The sequence below is a fragment of the Pelmatolapia mariae genome, linkage group LG8, assembly GCF_036321145.2.
Source record: "Pelmatolapia mariae isolate MD_Pm_ZW linkage group LG8, Pm_UMD_F_2, whole genome shotgun sequence".
Taxonomy (NCBI): Eukaryota; Metazoa; Chordata; class Actinopteri; order Cichliformes; family Cichlidae; genus Pelmatolapia; species Pelmatolapia mariae.
In genome coordinates this window covers 2,643,402-2,656,166 of record NC_086234.1, presented here as the reverse complement: position 1 = coordinate 2,656,166, position 12,765 = coordinate 2,643,402, and the positions used below count along the sequence as shown (strand labels likewise).

General features: G+C 39.8%; 2 protein-coding genes across 3 annotated transcripts in view; both read left to right on the top strand.

Annotated features, from left to right (window-relative positions):
* LOC134633038 (glutamate receptor ionotropic, delta-1-like) overlaps positions 1-12,765 on the top strand; it is a 592,754-nt gene that overhangs the window by 347,182 nt on the left and 232,807 nt on the right. The gene's annotated exons all lie outside the window — the stretch shown is intronic.
* LOC134633383 (sterile alpha motif domain-containing protein 3-like) lies at positions 4,809-7,781 on the top strand. The gene is made up of 4 exons (XM_063482241.1): positions 4,809-5,633; positions 5,904-6,056; positions 6,229-6,321; positions 6,940-7,781. Exons 1-4 carry the CDS (start codon positions 5,070-5,072, stop codon positions 7,255-7,257), a joined length of 1,128 nt encoding a protein of 375 aa, XP_063338311.1. The 5' UTR covers positions 4,809-5,069; the 3' UTR covers positions 7,258-7,781.

Here is a 12,765-nt window from a genome sequence, read left to right as displayed (position 1 = left end):
AGCTTCATCGAGTCTGACCAAACAAGCTTTGAAGATTTCACAGCAAATGTTTTCAACTCTTCTCAGTCCACATTCTTCGTCTGCTTCACATGCTCTTTGCAGGAAATAAAATGGCTTGTACTTTCTTTTTGTTTTCCATATGCAGTCATCATCATCAGGGGGAAACATTATCTGTGGTTTAAAATGCAGAAACACTGAAATAGGCAGGGTATTGTCCTGTGAGCCTATCCCAGATATCAGAGGGTGAATGGTGGGGTACATCCTGGGAAGGTCAGCAGTCTATCAAACAGCTAACGCAGAGAGACAGACGACCATTCACACTCACATTCACTCCTGCTACACTGTAAACCCAGATTTTGTTTCTAGTTAAACTTCTGAGTGATCATTACTTATACTGTTATGTTTTGTAAAAACCTGCTATCATTACTAAACAACATTAGTTAATTGTACTTTTTAGCTGAAATAGTAAGTGCCACTAATCCGGTTTAGTAGAATTAACTTGGTGTGTTTAGTTTTATAACAAAGGGGAGGGGCCTAATTCAAAACTTCACTGGGCGCCCCACAAGGCCTCTGCAACGGATTCAACGCGGACTCTGCGGGAGGGAAGAAAGCAGACTGTTGCCGACATTTTCTCAGCAGCATTGAACGCCTTGAACGGTTAGTATGTAAAATAAGTAGTATAAATATCTTTGTTGGAACATGCAACACCAAAAAGCTTGGAGGTATTTTTTGACGCTGTCACTTACTGTACGGTTTAAACTTGGTGCATATCGGTAATATATAGGCTACTTATTGCTAGCTAGAGTCCATCTATTATTGTCAGCAGAATAATAAAGTTAGATTTAGTCAGTTTAATTTGTCAACCACAATTACTTTGATATATAGGGTAACATAAGTTTATATTTGCTGAATCAACGATTTAGAACACTATGATGACCCAGGTCAGAAACTCAGAACACGATGTCTTAGAGAAATGATTAACATTAAAAAAATGTAACAACGTTAAAAAACAACATTGTTAGACAAACTTTCTTGTGGCCTTCTGAAGTGTTCTTTAATTTTTCACAACTCTGCTTGGCTTGTTATCAACTTTTACACATACTGCCACCTTTCATTTTTAACATAAAAGGTCTTAAAAAGACTAACTAACCTGTAGGAACTCTGTTCTCGTTCTCCCTCACTCTCTCTTACCTATTTACGTGCCAGTTTTATGGTAACACATATATTTTGGTTCTATTACTTTTTTGTGTTATACAGCAATATTATTTTGGTCTGATAGTTTTCTTGTTTTATGTTTTACAGATCCTTGTGTTGTGAAGATGCTGTGGAAGTGTAAGTATTGTGAGTTTATGTGTGAGAAAAGGGGTTACCTTTTAAAACATTACCGGTTAAAACACGGAAACTATGGAAGAACAGCCCCATTTCCCTGCTTACACCAAGAATGTGTGTGCACATTCAACTCCATGAATGCACTCAAGGTTCACTTAGCAAAGATCCACCAAAAAACCCAGGTTCCACAGCCAATATATACTGCACAAGTAACCTTTCAGTGTCAGTCATGTGACTTTTCTGCACCCTGCACAGAAGCAGTCTTCCTCACTCACTTGCGCAGTACACATTTGAAGGTAAATCACAGAGTCCAGTGTCCATTTAATGGCTGCAACTTTCACACCAGTGTGTATTCTACATTTAATGCACACAGAAGTAAAGAGCACAGAACACTCGACTGGAGGATGTTCAGGCCGGAAATTGTTGCTGGTAATGTAACTAATGAAATGGCACAAGAATATCACGAGCCTCCCAATGACACCTCCGAATCGGAAGACAATGAGGACTCTACCAATGAAGATCTTCATGATTTAGAAAAACAGCTGGAGCACAATCTTGCTGCTCTTTTTTTAAAGATGCAAACAGTGCTACACATTCCAGAAAATACAGTACAAGAAGTTATAAAACAGCTGCTACAGATTTGTGAACTAGCCCAGCCACTGCTGCATAATGCAGTCAAGGAAATTCTCAAACCACATACAAATGTGGAAGATTCTGTTGTGGAAGAATTAGTAAGGGCTGCTGAAAAGGGTAATGTAATGATGAAATTCTGTGGCAAGAATGGCCCCTTATCAACTACAAAAAGGAGAGCAGCATATGTGAATAAAAACTTTACAGAGGTTAAACCAGTAGAGTACCTTATTGAAAGAGGAAAAAAATGTAGTGCTGTATATGTACCTTTGCATCCAATGCTACAGAAGATGTTGAGTAGGGCAGACATTTTGGATAAAGCTCTTTCCATCCAAAAGCATGTGCAACATGAGTACAGTTCATACAGAGATGGTACATACTGTAATGAAAATGACCTCCTTAAAGGGGATGAATTCAAAATCGCTGTTGGACTATATACAGATGATTTTGAAGTGTCCAACCCTTTGGGAACATCTAGAAAGAAACACAAAATGAGTGCAGTGTATTGGGTGATAGCTAATGTCCCATCAAAGTACAGATCCACACTCCACTCCATCCAGCTTGCTGTCTTGTGTAAAGCCTCTTATGTGAAAGAATTTGGCTATGCAAAAATTCTCCACCCACTCATTCAAGATCTAGCTTCTTTGGAGCAACATGGTGTCTATGTTGAGAAGTTGGGAGAATGTGTTAAAGGGACAGTTGTATATGTGGCTGCAGATAACCTGGCTGCTCATTCTCTGGCAGGATTCTTCGAAAGCTTTACGGTGGACAGATTCTGCAGGTTCTGCATGGCAACAAGGGACGAGATGCAAGCCAAAGAGGTAAATTCAGGTGCTTTTGAACCCCGCACTATTGATGCTCACAATCAGCAGGTGCAGGAGGTAAAGCAGGATCCTACTAAGGCAAAACAATATGGTGTTAAAGGAGAGTGTGTACTGACTGATGGTCTGGAGCATTTTCACGTTGTCCATGGGTATCCCCCCGACATCCTCCATGACCTTTTGGAAGGGATTGTTCCTGTTGAGCTATCACTCTGCATTTCAAACATGATTTCTAAAAAATATTTTACCATAGACACACTGAACTATGCTATAAAAGCTTTTGAATATGCCTTTGATGACAAAACTGACCAGCCTCAGCCAATTTCCCACAGCTTCTCTACCAAAGGGACCATTGGTGGCAATGGCCATGAGAACTGGGCTCTACTTAGGCTGCTCCCACTTATCATTGGCCATAAAGTCCCTGAGGGAGACGATGCATGGAACATTTTACTGCTCCTAAAAGAGATTGTTGAGTTGGCTGTTGCAACAAAGCACACTGAAGAGTCAGTACATTTCCTTGACTGCAAAGTGTCAGAACACAGAGAATTGTTGCAAACAACATTCCCAGATTTTAGATTACGGCCAAAACATCACTACCTCGAGCATTACCCCGAGCTGATCAAAGCATTTGGTCCCCTTTCAGACGTTTGGACAATGCGATTTGAGGGGAAACACAAATTCTTCAAACGGGTCATACGTAATGCCCACAACTTCAAAAATGTAGCTCTGACATTGGCTGTTAAGCATCAGAAAATGATGGCTTACTATTTGGACACAAGTTCATTTTTCAGGCCATCAGTTGAAATGGACAAGGTCACTACAGCATCAATCAGATCTTATCCTGAGGATGTCCAACAGGTTTTCTGCCGGAAAGTTCCTCAGCTTACATCAGTGCTTGTTGCATCATCAGTCTCTGTAGATGGAGTTACATATCGTTCTGGCATGATAGTCTCTGTTGGTTCATGCGCTGGGCTACCTTCATTTAGGCAGATCAAACAGATAGTGGCACTCAACACCGAGATCCTGTTTATTTGTAATGAGATGACTGCTTGGTACCACGAGCATCTGAGGTCTTTTGAACTCATCTGTGACAGCAGGAACCCCTCTCTGTGTGTGGTGCAGCTGAAAGATCTAAATGATGTGTTCCCTCTTCCAGCATACACATATGGTCAACATTTAGTAGTGACCCTCAAGCGTCATATTATATGCTAAAAAGCAAAAGTGTGGTTTCTGCAATCAGTCTAGACTGTAAGGTTTTTTGTCTAATTTTAGAGCTCATGATGAAATATATAATAATACAGTCTGAGAAGGGTTTTATATTTTTTCATAAATGTCTGACTATTTTAGTAAATGTTTTTCTTGTACATTTGAGTAGGGGGGCTTCTATAGAAATAGACTAAAAAATGGAATTACCACTTAAATCTCAGGATAAATCATAATTTTCTTATCTTACATAGAACACCAAGACAAACAACAAAGTCATGTACCACACAGACACAAGCAACACCAACAAAAACAACACACATTTATTGGATGTACAACTTCAATCTCATGGACATCCATAGTTTTTTCCCCCTCTGGATAGTACTCATAACTTGTTTCTGTGTTGGTGATAGTTCAGCTTGTTCAGTGTTTTCCAAAGCCCAGTATGATGCTCTCAAATATTTTGACTTGAAATCATAAACACTTCTATCATTTAAGTTTTCTTAATTATTTTCATAGTGATGTTTCTTCTGAAGGAAAAAAAAGTGTACTGAATTTAGGCAACAAATGCATTAATCAACTATTTTTGTGATGCACATAGTGATTGTTTAGCCGTTAAATTCCTTTTTTTATATGTAAAGTTATATTCTAATTGTTGTTTCTATTTCCAAGATGACTGCAAACCAGAAAATGACCATGAGAGTCATTCTAACAGAGGCAGATATAAGGAAAGTCATCCTACATTCAAGGCCTTCTACAGTAAAAGACTTGATAACCAAGCTTCGAGAGTCACTGGGACTTCAATACAACTTCAGTCTCCAATTCCAAGACCCTGAATTCAATAATGAACTATGTAATCTAACAGATCTTCAAGAACTTCCAGAAAAACCAACCATTAAAGTCCTGCCTGTCTTTGACCTGGTGCCTGTCTCATCTGATGACGTCTTTAGCGACACAAGTACTGCAGATACAGAGATACTCTCACATTCACCTCAGGATCGACGTGAACCATGGCCAGAATTTTTTGACATTCCAACATTTTCTGTTGATGTGGAGTATAGACTGAGGCAAGCAGATTTGCTGTTTATGAGTGAAGGAACACACCTTAAGGTCTCAAAAGAGCTGAAACATGAGATACTAGAGAGACTGGCAGAAAGCATGTATAGCTACACAGCATACCCAACTGCTGCTCAGTTTGAAAGTGTTGCAACAGCACTGATAAACAAACACCCCTGTCTCCAGGAGCGAGGCTCTGTCACTCGCTGTTGTGGTTGGAAAAATAGTCTAAAGCATAAAATGGGAAATTATAGAACAAAGCGCAGGCAATCAGGATGCCTTGATGTTGCAGTAAATGCCGGTAAGCGGGGAAGGCATTCATCAGATGGACAACCAGCAAACAAGCGGATAAAAAAGGCAAAGAAAGGTGAAATCAACTACTTGCCCAACTTTCCGGATGGATTTGATCAAGCTGCCCTGGAAGAGGCCCGTAAGGACTTGGCTGATGAAATGCAGAAGAGAACCCCAAATGGACTTCTTGTAAAACAAAAGATGGATCAGACTTTTGCTTTGAGAAGAAAAGAGGTTGTGGACTCTGAACCCCCCATAAACATGATGGTGAAACGCTGGCCTGCCCTCTTCACAGAAGATCAGGTATGTTCACAAAAGCAAAGATAACTAATAACTATCTGTGTTTTATATAATGTGCCTAGATGTCGATTTCTTTTGACCCCTTTAAGGAAAACATGGATGACTTTAATGTGGAGCATGTCGTTTATACATAGAAACATCAAAACTTAAAATTCCACAAAAATGACATTCATGGCTGTTTCTCCAGCTCTACTTTGCAGATGGCTTGTCTTGTACAGGTTGGTTATGTTAAGTGCTTTTTTTTTACTCTCTCTCTCTTTCTGTATTTTTCAGGTGTTCATGGAGTTCAGCAGGATTGTGGGCAAGAACCTCAAGCAGGAATTTTATGAGAACATCGATCGGCACAGTCCTCGTTTCCTTGAGTTATTTCGTTCCAAGAGAGGGAATGTTGGACAGTTGTTGACTCAGATTTCACAACAGACCAATGTAAGTTCATACAAATTATGTTTAGTATTGTTCTTTACAGGTTTTACAAACATCATAGTCCCAGTCTATAGTTTGTGTAATTCAGTTTATTGTTGATCAGTAGCTTTCTTACTGATAAGTTATTTTGTTTTATTTTAGTCGTCTAATTTGTTATTCTGTTTCATTCCCAAAGACTACTGACCCAACTGCAATCCGGACACAGGTGCTCAGAGGGCTTCCAATCATCCTGGGGGACAATCCTTCAACCTTCTTCAAAGCAGGCTTTGTAAGTACACTCTTGTGTTCTTTTAGCCAAACGTCTCCTGGCACAGCTTCACCCACATGCAAGGTGCACAGAGAAGGTCAAGAGTTGATTGGACAGACGCCTGCAGTAAATAAAACGCTTTGAGGTTATAGGAAACAATAATCAACCTGGAAATGCACAAAATATATTTGGAAAAAAGAACAAAAGAAAAATAATATGAAAAATAAAATATCAAAAGGAATGCAAAGAAAGAATGTCTAAGTATAAAAGGAAGTAATTAACACAATTAGAATGGAATTAGAACCGGATCAAGTCTGAAAAATCACTTATACTGATCCAGTTCAAATTGCTTTTGACCCAATTAAATTGAAGGTACCACCCCTACATTTTGATTGGTGTATCGACGTTCCTTCCTATATTATGCTGCATATTTAAACGCTGGTTGGTTGGTTGTTGTTTTTTGTTTCAATAACCCTGTCAATCTACTTATGAAGATTGTTTTATAGCACTTCCAAGTGTTCCCGAAGCCTCTATTCCACTCTTTTCTTTTACATTTCACTATGACACTCTCATGGTATCATGATTGAAGTTTATTTTTGTAACGAGTATTCTAATGATTATGTACTTTTGTTTTACAAGGAATCAGATGCTGATTTTTTCCGTGACCTTGACATCGGGATTCTTCTCACTGAGCGTGAAGAGGCTGTGCTCACATCTGCCCAGCATCCAAGTCCAACCTTGTTGAAAATTATCATTGAGGGAGAAGTCGTGATGGAAAACATCCAAGATCTGCCTAAAGCAATGTGCATTCTGTTTGGACTCACGTATGCACTCCATCTTAACTATCCTAAAAGTATGAAGCTGACCTTTCTGTTCATCCAACAGATTTTGCTCTCATTAGGCCACACTGACCTAAAGCCAAAGATACAATCTTTGAAAAATCAGCTTACAATGTAAAGTGATGTCATCTCTACTGTGACATGTTTGTTTTTTTTCCTCACCTTTTTGGTTCTGTAAAACAGCCCAACAAAAAGGCACAAAACGCAGAAACAGACACATTCAGCACCCAGTCAGAACAGTCCCATACAACACCTACAAACAAAAAACACTACACATAAACTTCTATACACACAAACACACACACACACACACTTAGATGCTTTAGAAGTGAGCAGAAGCATGTGACGTGAAAGTAAAAATTGAAGAGTTGTACCTGAAAGACAGACATTGTTTAAGTTGTTGCATCATAAGTCTTTGTAGATGGAGTTGGATATTGTTCTAATTAGAAAGTCTTTGTTAGTATGTCTGTTGACCTGCCTTAATGTAGGCAGATGGTGCAGATCCTGTTTGTAACAGGGAATTTTTGGGAATTCTGTTTTTTGTTGGTTGTTACATTCACCTACCACACAACACACACACATTCAACTACCACACAAACACACACACATTCAACTACCACACAAACACACACACATTCAACTACCACACAAACACACACACATTCAACTACCACACAGACAAATTAACATTGGCTTTGTTGTGGCTTTTTCTTAAAAATAAAATGCATTGGAGCATTTGAAGATTTTGTTTTTTTTCCTATCCAACTTCATTGTAACAATGTTTTTTATAATTCATAAAAAAGTTATTTTGTTAGAGGAAAATACAATCTAATTTTTTTAGTAAGTACCAGTAACAAGTAATATCTTGTTATTCAATAATTCTGACTACACAAAAAAATATGAATATGAAAATTCATGTTATATTAATACAGCTAAAAGTATTTAGTTTCAGCTTGTGTAAAAACGTAGTATTCCATGTTAATAAAACTAAAAATATTTAGTTTTAGCTTGTGTAAAAACTTAACATTCCATGTTAGTTAAACTAAACCTATTTAGTTTCAGCTTGTGTAAAAACGTAGTATTCCATGTTAATAAAACTAAAAATATTTAGTTTCAGCTTGTGTAAAAACTTATGATTCCAAGTTGGTCAAACTAAACCTATTTAGTTTCAGCTTGTGTAAAAACTTAACATTCCATGTTAGTTAAACTAAACGTATTTAGTTTCAGCTTGTGTAAAAACTAAAGTGGTATAAGGCAACGGGTTTCCTCGCAATTTGCGAGTAAAGTCAACTAATTCGGGTTAAGAGTGTATCTTTGGACTGTCTTTAGAAGTCCGGCTCTGGCAGTACTCGTCCTGTTCCTCCTCACACAGAGGAACATACTGGTCCTGTTGCTGGGATCTACACCCCCGTCCTCTCCTCACCTAACAGTCCATCTCCCAGTATCTCATACGTACTCTTCAGACTGTCCTGGGAGACGCAGCATGTATGGACGCGCCATCCTGGGGGCGCTGGACTTCCTGTGCAGCCTGCAGGTCTCAGGCTACGAGCAACGAGAAAAGCAGCAACAGAAAGCAAAGCTGGAGAAGAATCACTCAGAAGGGTTAACGTGAGGGCAATGGTCTGTGGACACCACCTGCTAAAACAATCCCTTTGTGGGGTTGTTGCCTCTCCAGTGCACCTGTGGTCACTTGTTTGCACCGAAGCAGCTGACGATGGTCCATGCTTCTAAACTGCTAAACTGGACTGACATCGATCCCTCAGATTTAACTGGCTTTATTGGATATTGTGATGACTGTGTTTGAGATAATTGATAAACTGACCAAAAAGTCATTTTGGTTATTTGCACGTTTATTAGCTTTTAAACCGAACCAAAAGGAATGATTTTTCAGGGGTGAAGAAATGTGACAGAAAGGGAAATAATGCTCTGGACGTATTCCCACACAAAACTCTTACTGGAGAGCAGGTGTGGGGAAAATCTCTGTCTCTCTTCCACAGCATGTCTTTATCCTGTCTTCCTTCTCTCACCCCAACCAATCACAGCAGATGGCCCCCCCTCCCTGAGCCTGGTTCTGTCAGAGGTTTCTTCCTGTAAAAAGGGAGTTTTTCCTTCCCACTGTCGCTTGTTCATAGGGGGTCATATGATTGTTGGGTTTCTCTCTGTATGTATTATTGTAGGCTCTACATTACAATATAAAGCGCCTTGGGGCTGTTGTTTTGATTTTGCGCTGTGTAAATAAAGTTGAACTGAAAAGTGGCCGAGATCCAAACCAAAGGGAGACGTCAGCATGCATTTTATGCAGAAACACTGTAGGAAGAAGCTGTGTTTGGAATAAAGAGAGATTATTTTGTGAGAGGAAGAAGAGGAGTAAATGTTTTTAGAATAAAATGGGTCATTAATCTATTGTTTGGCTTTGAAAACTGACTCATTTAGACAAAGATTATCCCTTTATAAAACCGCATGATATCGAAATTTCATTATCCGTGTTCAAACAATTTCCTTTGTCTGTAAAGATGAACAGAAACAGTTCGAGCACATCAGATCTGAGTCCCGTATATTGTATAGTAGTATTTTAAGGCTAATACTCGTATTAGAAGCATTTTCATCTTCCTGCAAACAAGGAACAAAGGCTTCTTTAAACCGGCTGCAGGGCCTGGAAGTGTGTAAGTTTCTGATAATGGTGAACTTCTGCCAGCCTGTCTGAGCGCTTAACCTCTCGTGTGTCTGATCTGCCTAAACTGTTACATCCATTAAATAATAAGCCATTTAGTGCGTCTCTCTGCTTTCAGTCCATCGCTTCTGTTTGGCAGTCCTTCTCTTGGCCTCTGTGATTTTCTTTTAATTACAAAGGAAATGAATGGATGCTTCTCTGTCAATTTAACTGCACTTTAAAATGGCCCCTGTTCACCCCTCATTGGGCTAAACTCTCCAAGAGGATTAAACCGGTCTGAAAGCCACTTAGAGAGAACCTCGTGTTGCTTCATACATATTTAAGGCTGCACAAGCCAAGACAAAACGCTGTTAGACAATGGCTCATTGGCTCTTAGCTTGTTAGCTCTCGGCCTGTCGTGGCTACACTGGAAACACAACGGTCCTTCTGTTTGAGTCCAATTCATGCTGAAATATTTTTTATAATATTAAACCTCCAAAACCCTTGAAAGACCTGTTCTTCCTGCGTTGCTTGTGTAGCTCTGAGAGTATCGAAGCAGCTTCGGTGATGAAATGAAGTCTCCATCAGTGCTGTTAAAGACGTGGTTATCCAACAAAATGAACCTCTAAATAAAACCCGCCGTGCTGCCGTCCTTTTTAACCTCAGTTCTTTCAATTGGTGTGAGTGAAACTGTTTGAAGTCCTGCTGTGTATATTGTAGTCATTAATTAATAAGGCGTTGTGCAGGCCCGCATGCTTTGGAGTCATATTGTGTGGACACCTGCTGCCTCCATATGTAGTCCACTGATGTCCTCTCTCTCGCCTCATCCTTTTGATGTCTCTGTTAAGATGTTCTCTAATTGGCTGCTGATGGCAGCGTTGCGAGAAGAAAGGCAAGGTCACAGGGTGTTTCTCCGTGATAACATGAACCTCTTTGATACCTGATGCTGCCACGGTGGTCTGTTCGAGCGGGCAGCTTGTCGAAGCCCTCCCCCTCATACACGTGGTTCTGCATGTCATGAATCCGGCAACCCGATGCTAATGAAGTTTTAGACAGCAACATCCGTGCTCGGCTGTGCAAACACAGTTTGTCTTCTTCTAATCAGACGACCTCTCCACAAATGTGTGGTTGCTGCAAATGCCATGAGAGTATGACGGGGCAGGCCACATGTGATTTAGCCCCCAGGCAGCCGTTTACCAGGTTAGGGTTAGTAAGACTGCAGTTAGTAGCCATCTGGTCCTTGTCTAACCAAAGTGAGAGCTGTGTCTGTATCTTTGCCGTGATGTCAAGCATAGTATGTGTTCACTAACACTGCCCCGGTCTTTGACCCTGATTCTGATCTCATGGTGTAGCTGAGGTGAGAAAGGTTTCTGGTTTTAGTTTGGGAACCTCACAATTGTATCGCTTCTTTCTGCAGACAATGTGACCATCATGCACTGGGGCCAAGACTGAGCAGGAAACTGAATTCTGGGTCTAAAGCTGCTGCATGAATCATTGGAGGTTAAATATCCCAGGCTCTTGTTCACTAAATGATAAAGATGAAGCATTAGAGTGACGTAGCGTCAGGTGTGGTGCAAATGTTGGTAGAGAGTGAGCTGAACTGGCAGGGAAAGTTTGTCCACTGACCGCTTAAAGTACGTTCCTGCCACTGGTCAGGAGCTGTGGGCAGTGACCACAAGAATGAGACTCTGGATAAAAGGAGCTTTAATGAGCTTCCTTTGTGCGGTGGCTAGGCTAAGTGTTAGCCACGTATAGTTGGTTTACTCTCGTCCGAGTAAAGTTGTAGCTTTTTCCTGTGATTTGGTTTCTTTTTCTTTCTTTTTTTCTTATTTTTTTTACACAAAAGTGAACCAAAATCTGTCTCTACAAACTAAATGAGAACATTTAGCCTGTTAGCGGTCAGCTGAGGCAGGAGCGACAAATGTTGGTACAAGAAAAAGCTGCTCTGTTATTGGGTACTTTTAATTTTTTAGGTATATTAGTCTTGCAGCTAGTTGTTAGCTCGTATACTCTGCACATCTATGGCAGCCTACTGCATCCCAGCACTGCTCACCACACTTGGATTGTTTGACTAAGAAGCTCTGTGGGAAAGATTAAAATTAATCTACTATGTATGCTCAGTGCAATAATGGTTTTTTTTCTAACGTTAAATGTACAGTCAGTCGTTTTCTTTTGTTTATTAAGCATTAGTAAGGTGTCAATATGTGCTCAGAGCATCGTCTGACCTTTGGATGGATTTGCTGGGAGGTCCACTCCGGGGAAGACTGGCATTGTGTTACACACCTGAATGGCTCAGACCTCTTATTGAGTCTTGGGTTCTGCAGCGTCAAGTCCACCTCTGAATGGCCCAGCCAGTTATTAGGTTTAGGGGCAATAACTTTTTCACACTTAATAATAAACACCTTCACTTAGAAACTGCATTTTGTGTTTAGTCGTGTTATCTTTGTCTAATATTTAAATATATTGTTTGATGATCTGAAAAAACAGGAAATCAGGAAGGAAGCAAACACTTTTTCTCACTACTGCATGTAATAGATCGTTAAGAAACTTTGACTCTTGCGTCCTTTACTTGTTGTAATTTAAGAAGTATTCTGCTGCCTTTAAATCTCGGGGAAGCAATGTCAGCCAAATGTCAATGTAAATTGCTTCCAGTCCTCTGTTGTAGTCTCTAATTTGATAGAGAGTCTTGTTGGGAGCAGGACTTAACCAGACTGACTGTGGGATCTTTGGACACATGTTTACAAGATGAGCTTGTTGGTCTTATTCTCTTGCCCACATCACCAAAAGTCAAATTAGTTTTCCACCTTGTATAAAATAAACAGTTTCAAATATTTTCTGTAATTTATTAAAAATTGAAGCCTTGAGAAAAGTAAGACCTTGGAAGAGTCGGTGACTTTAAAAGTAGTTCTAATTTTATTCAGACACGGTTCGTCAAAAATGTCTGTCCAAGGTTCAGCATCTTCAAGAAAACCTCAT

Coding starts and splice junctions, on each gene's coding strand:
- LOC134633383 (XM_063482241.1), top strand. CDS start 5,070: ATGAGTGAAGGAACACACCTTAAGGTCTCAAAAGAGCTGAAACATGAG. Junction 6,057..6,228: donor AGATTTCACAACAGACCAAT/GTAAGTTCATAC, acceptor TCATTCCCAAAG/ACTACTGACCCAACTGCAAT. Junction 6,322..6,939: donor CCTTCTTCAAAGCAGGCTTT/GTAAGTACACTC, acceptor TTGTTTTACAAG/GAATCAGATGCTGATTTTTT.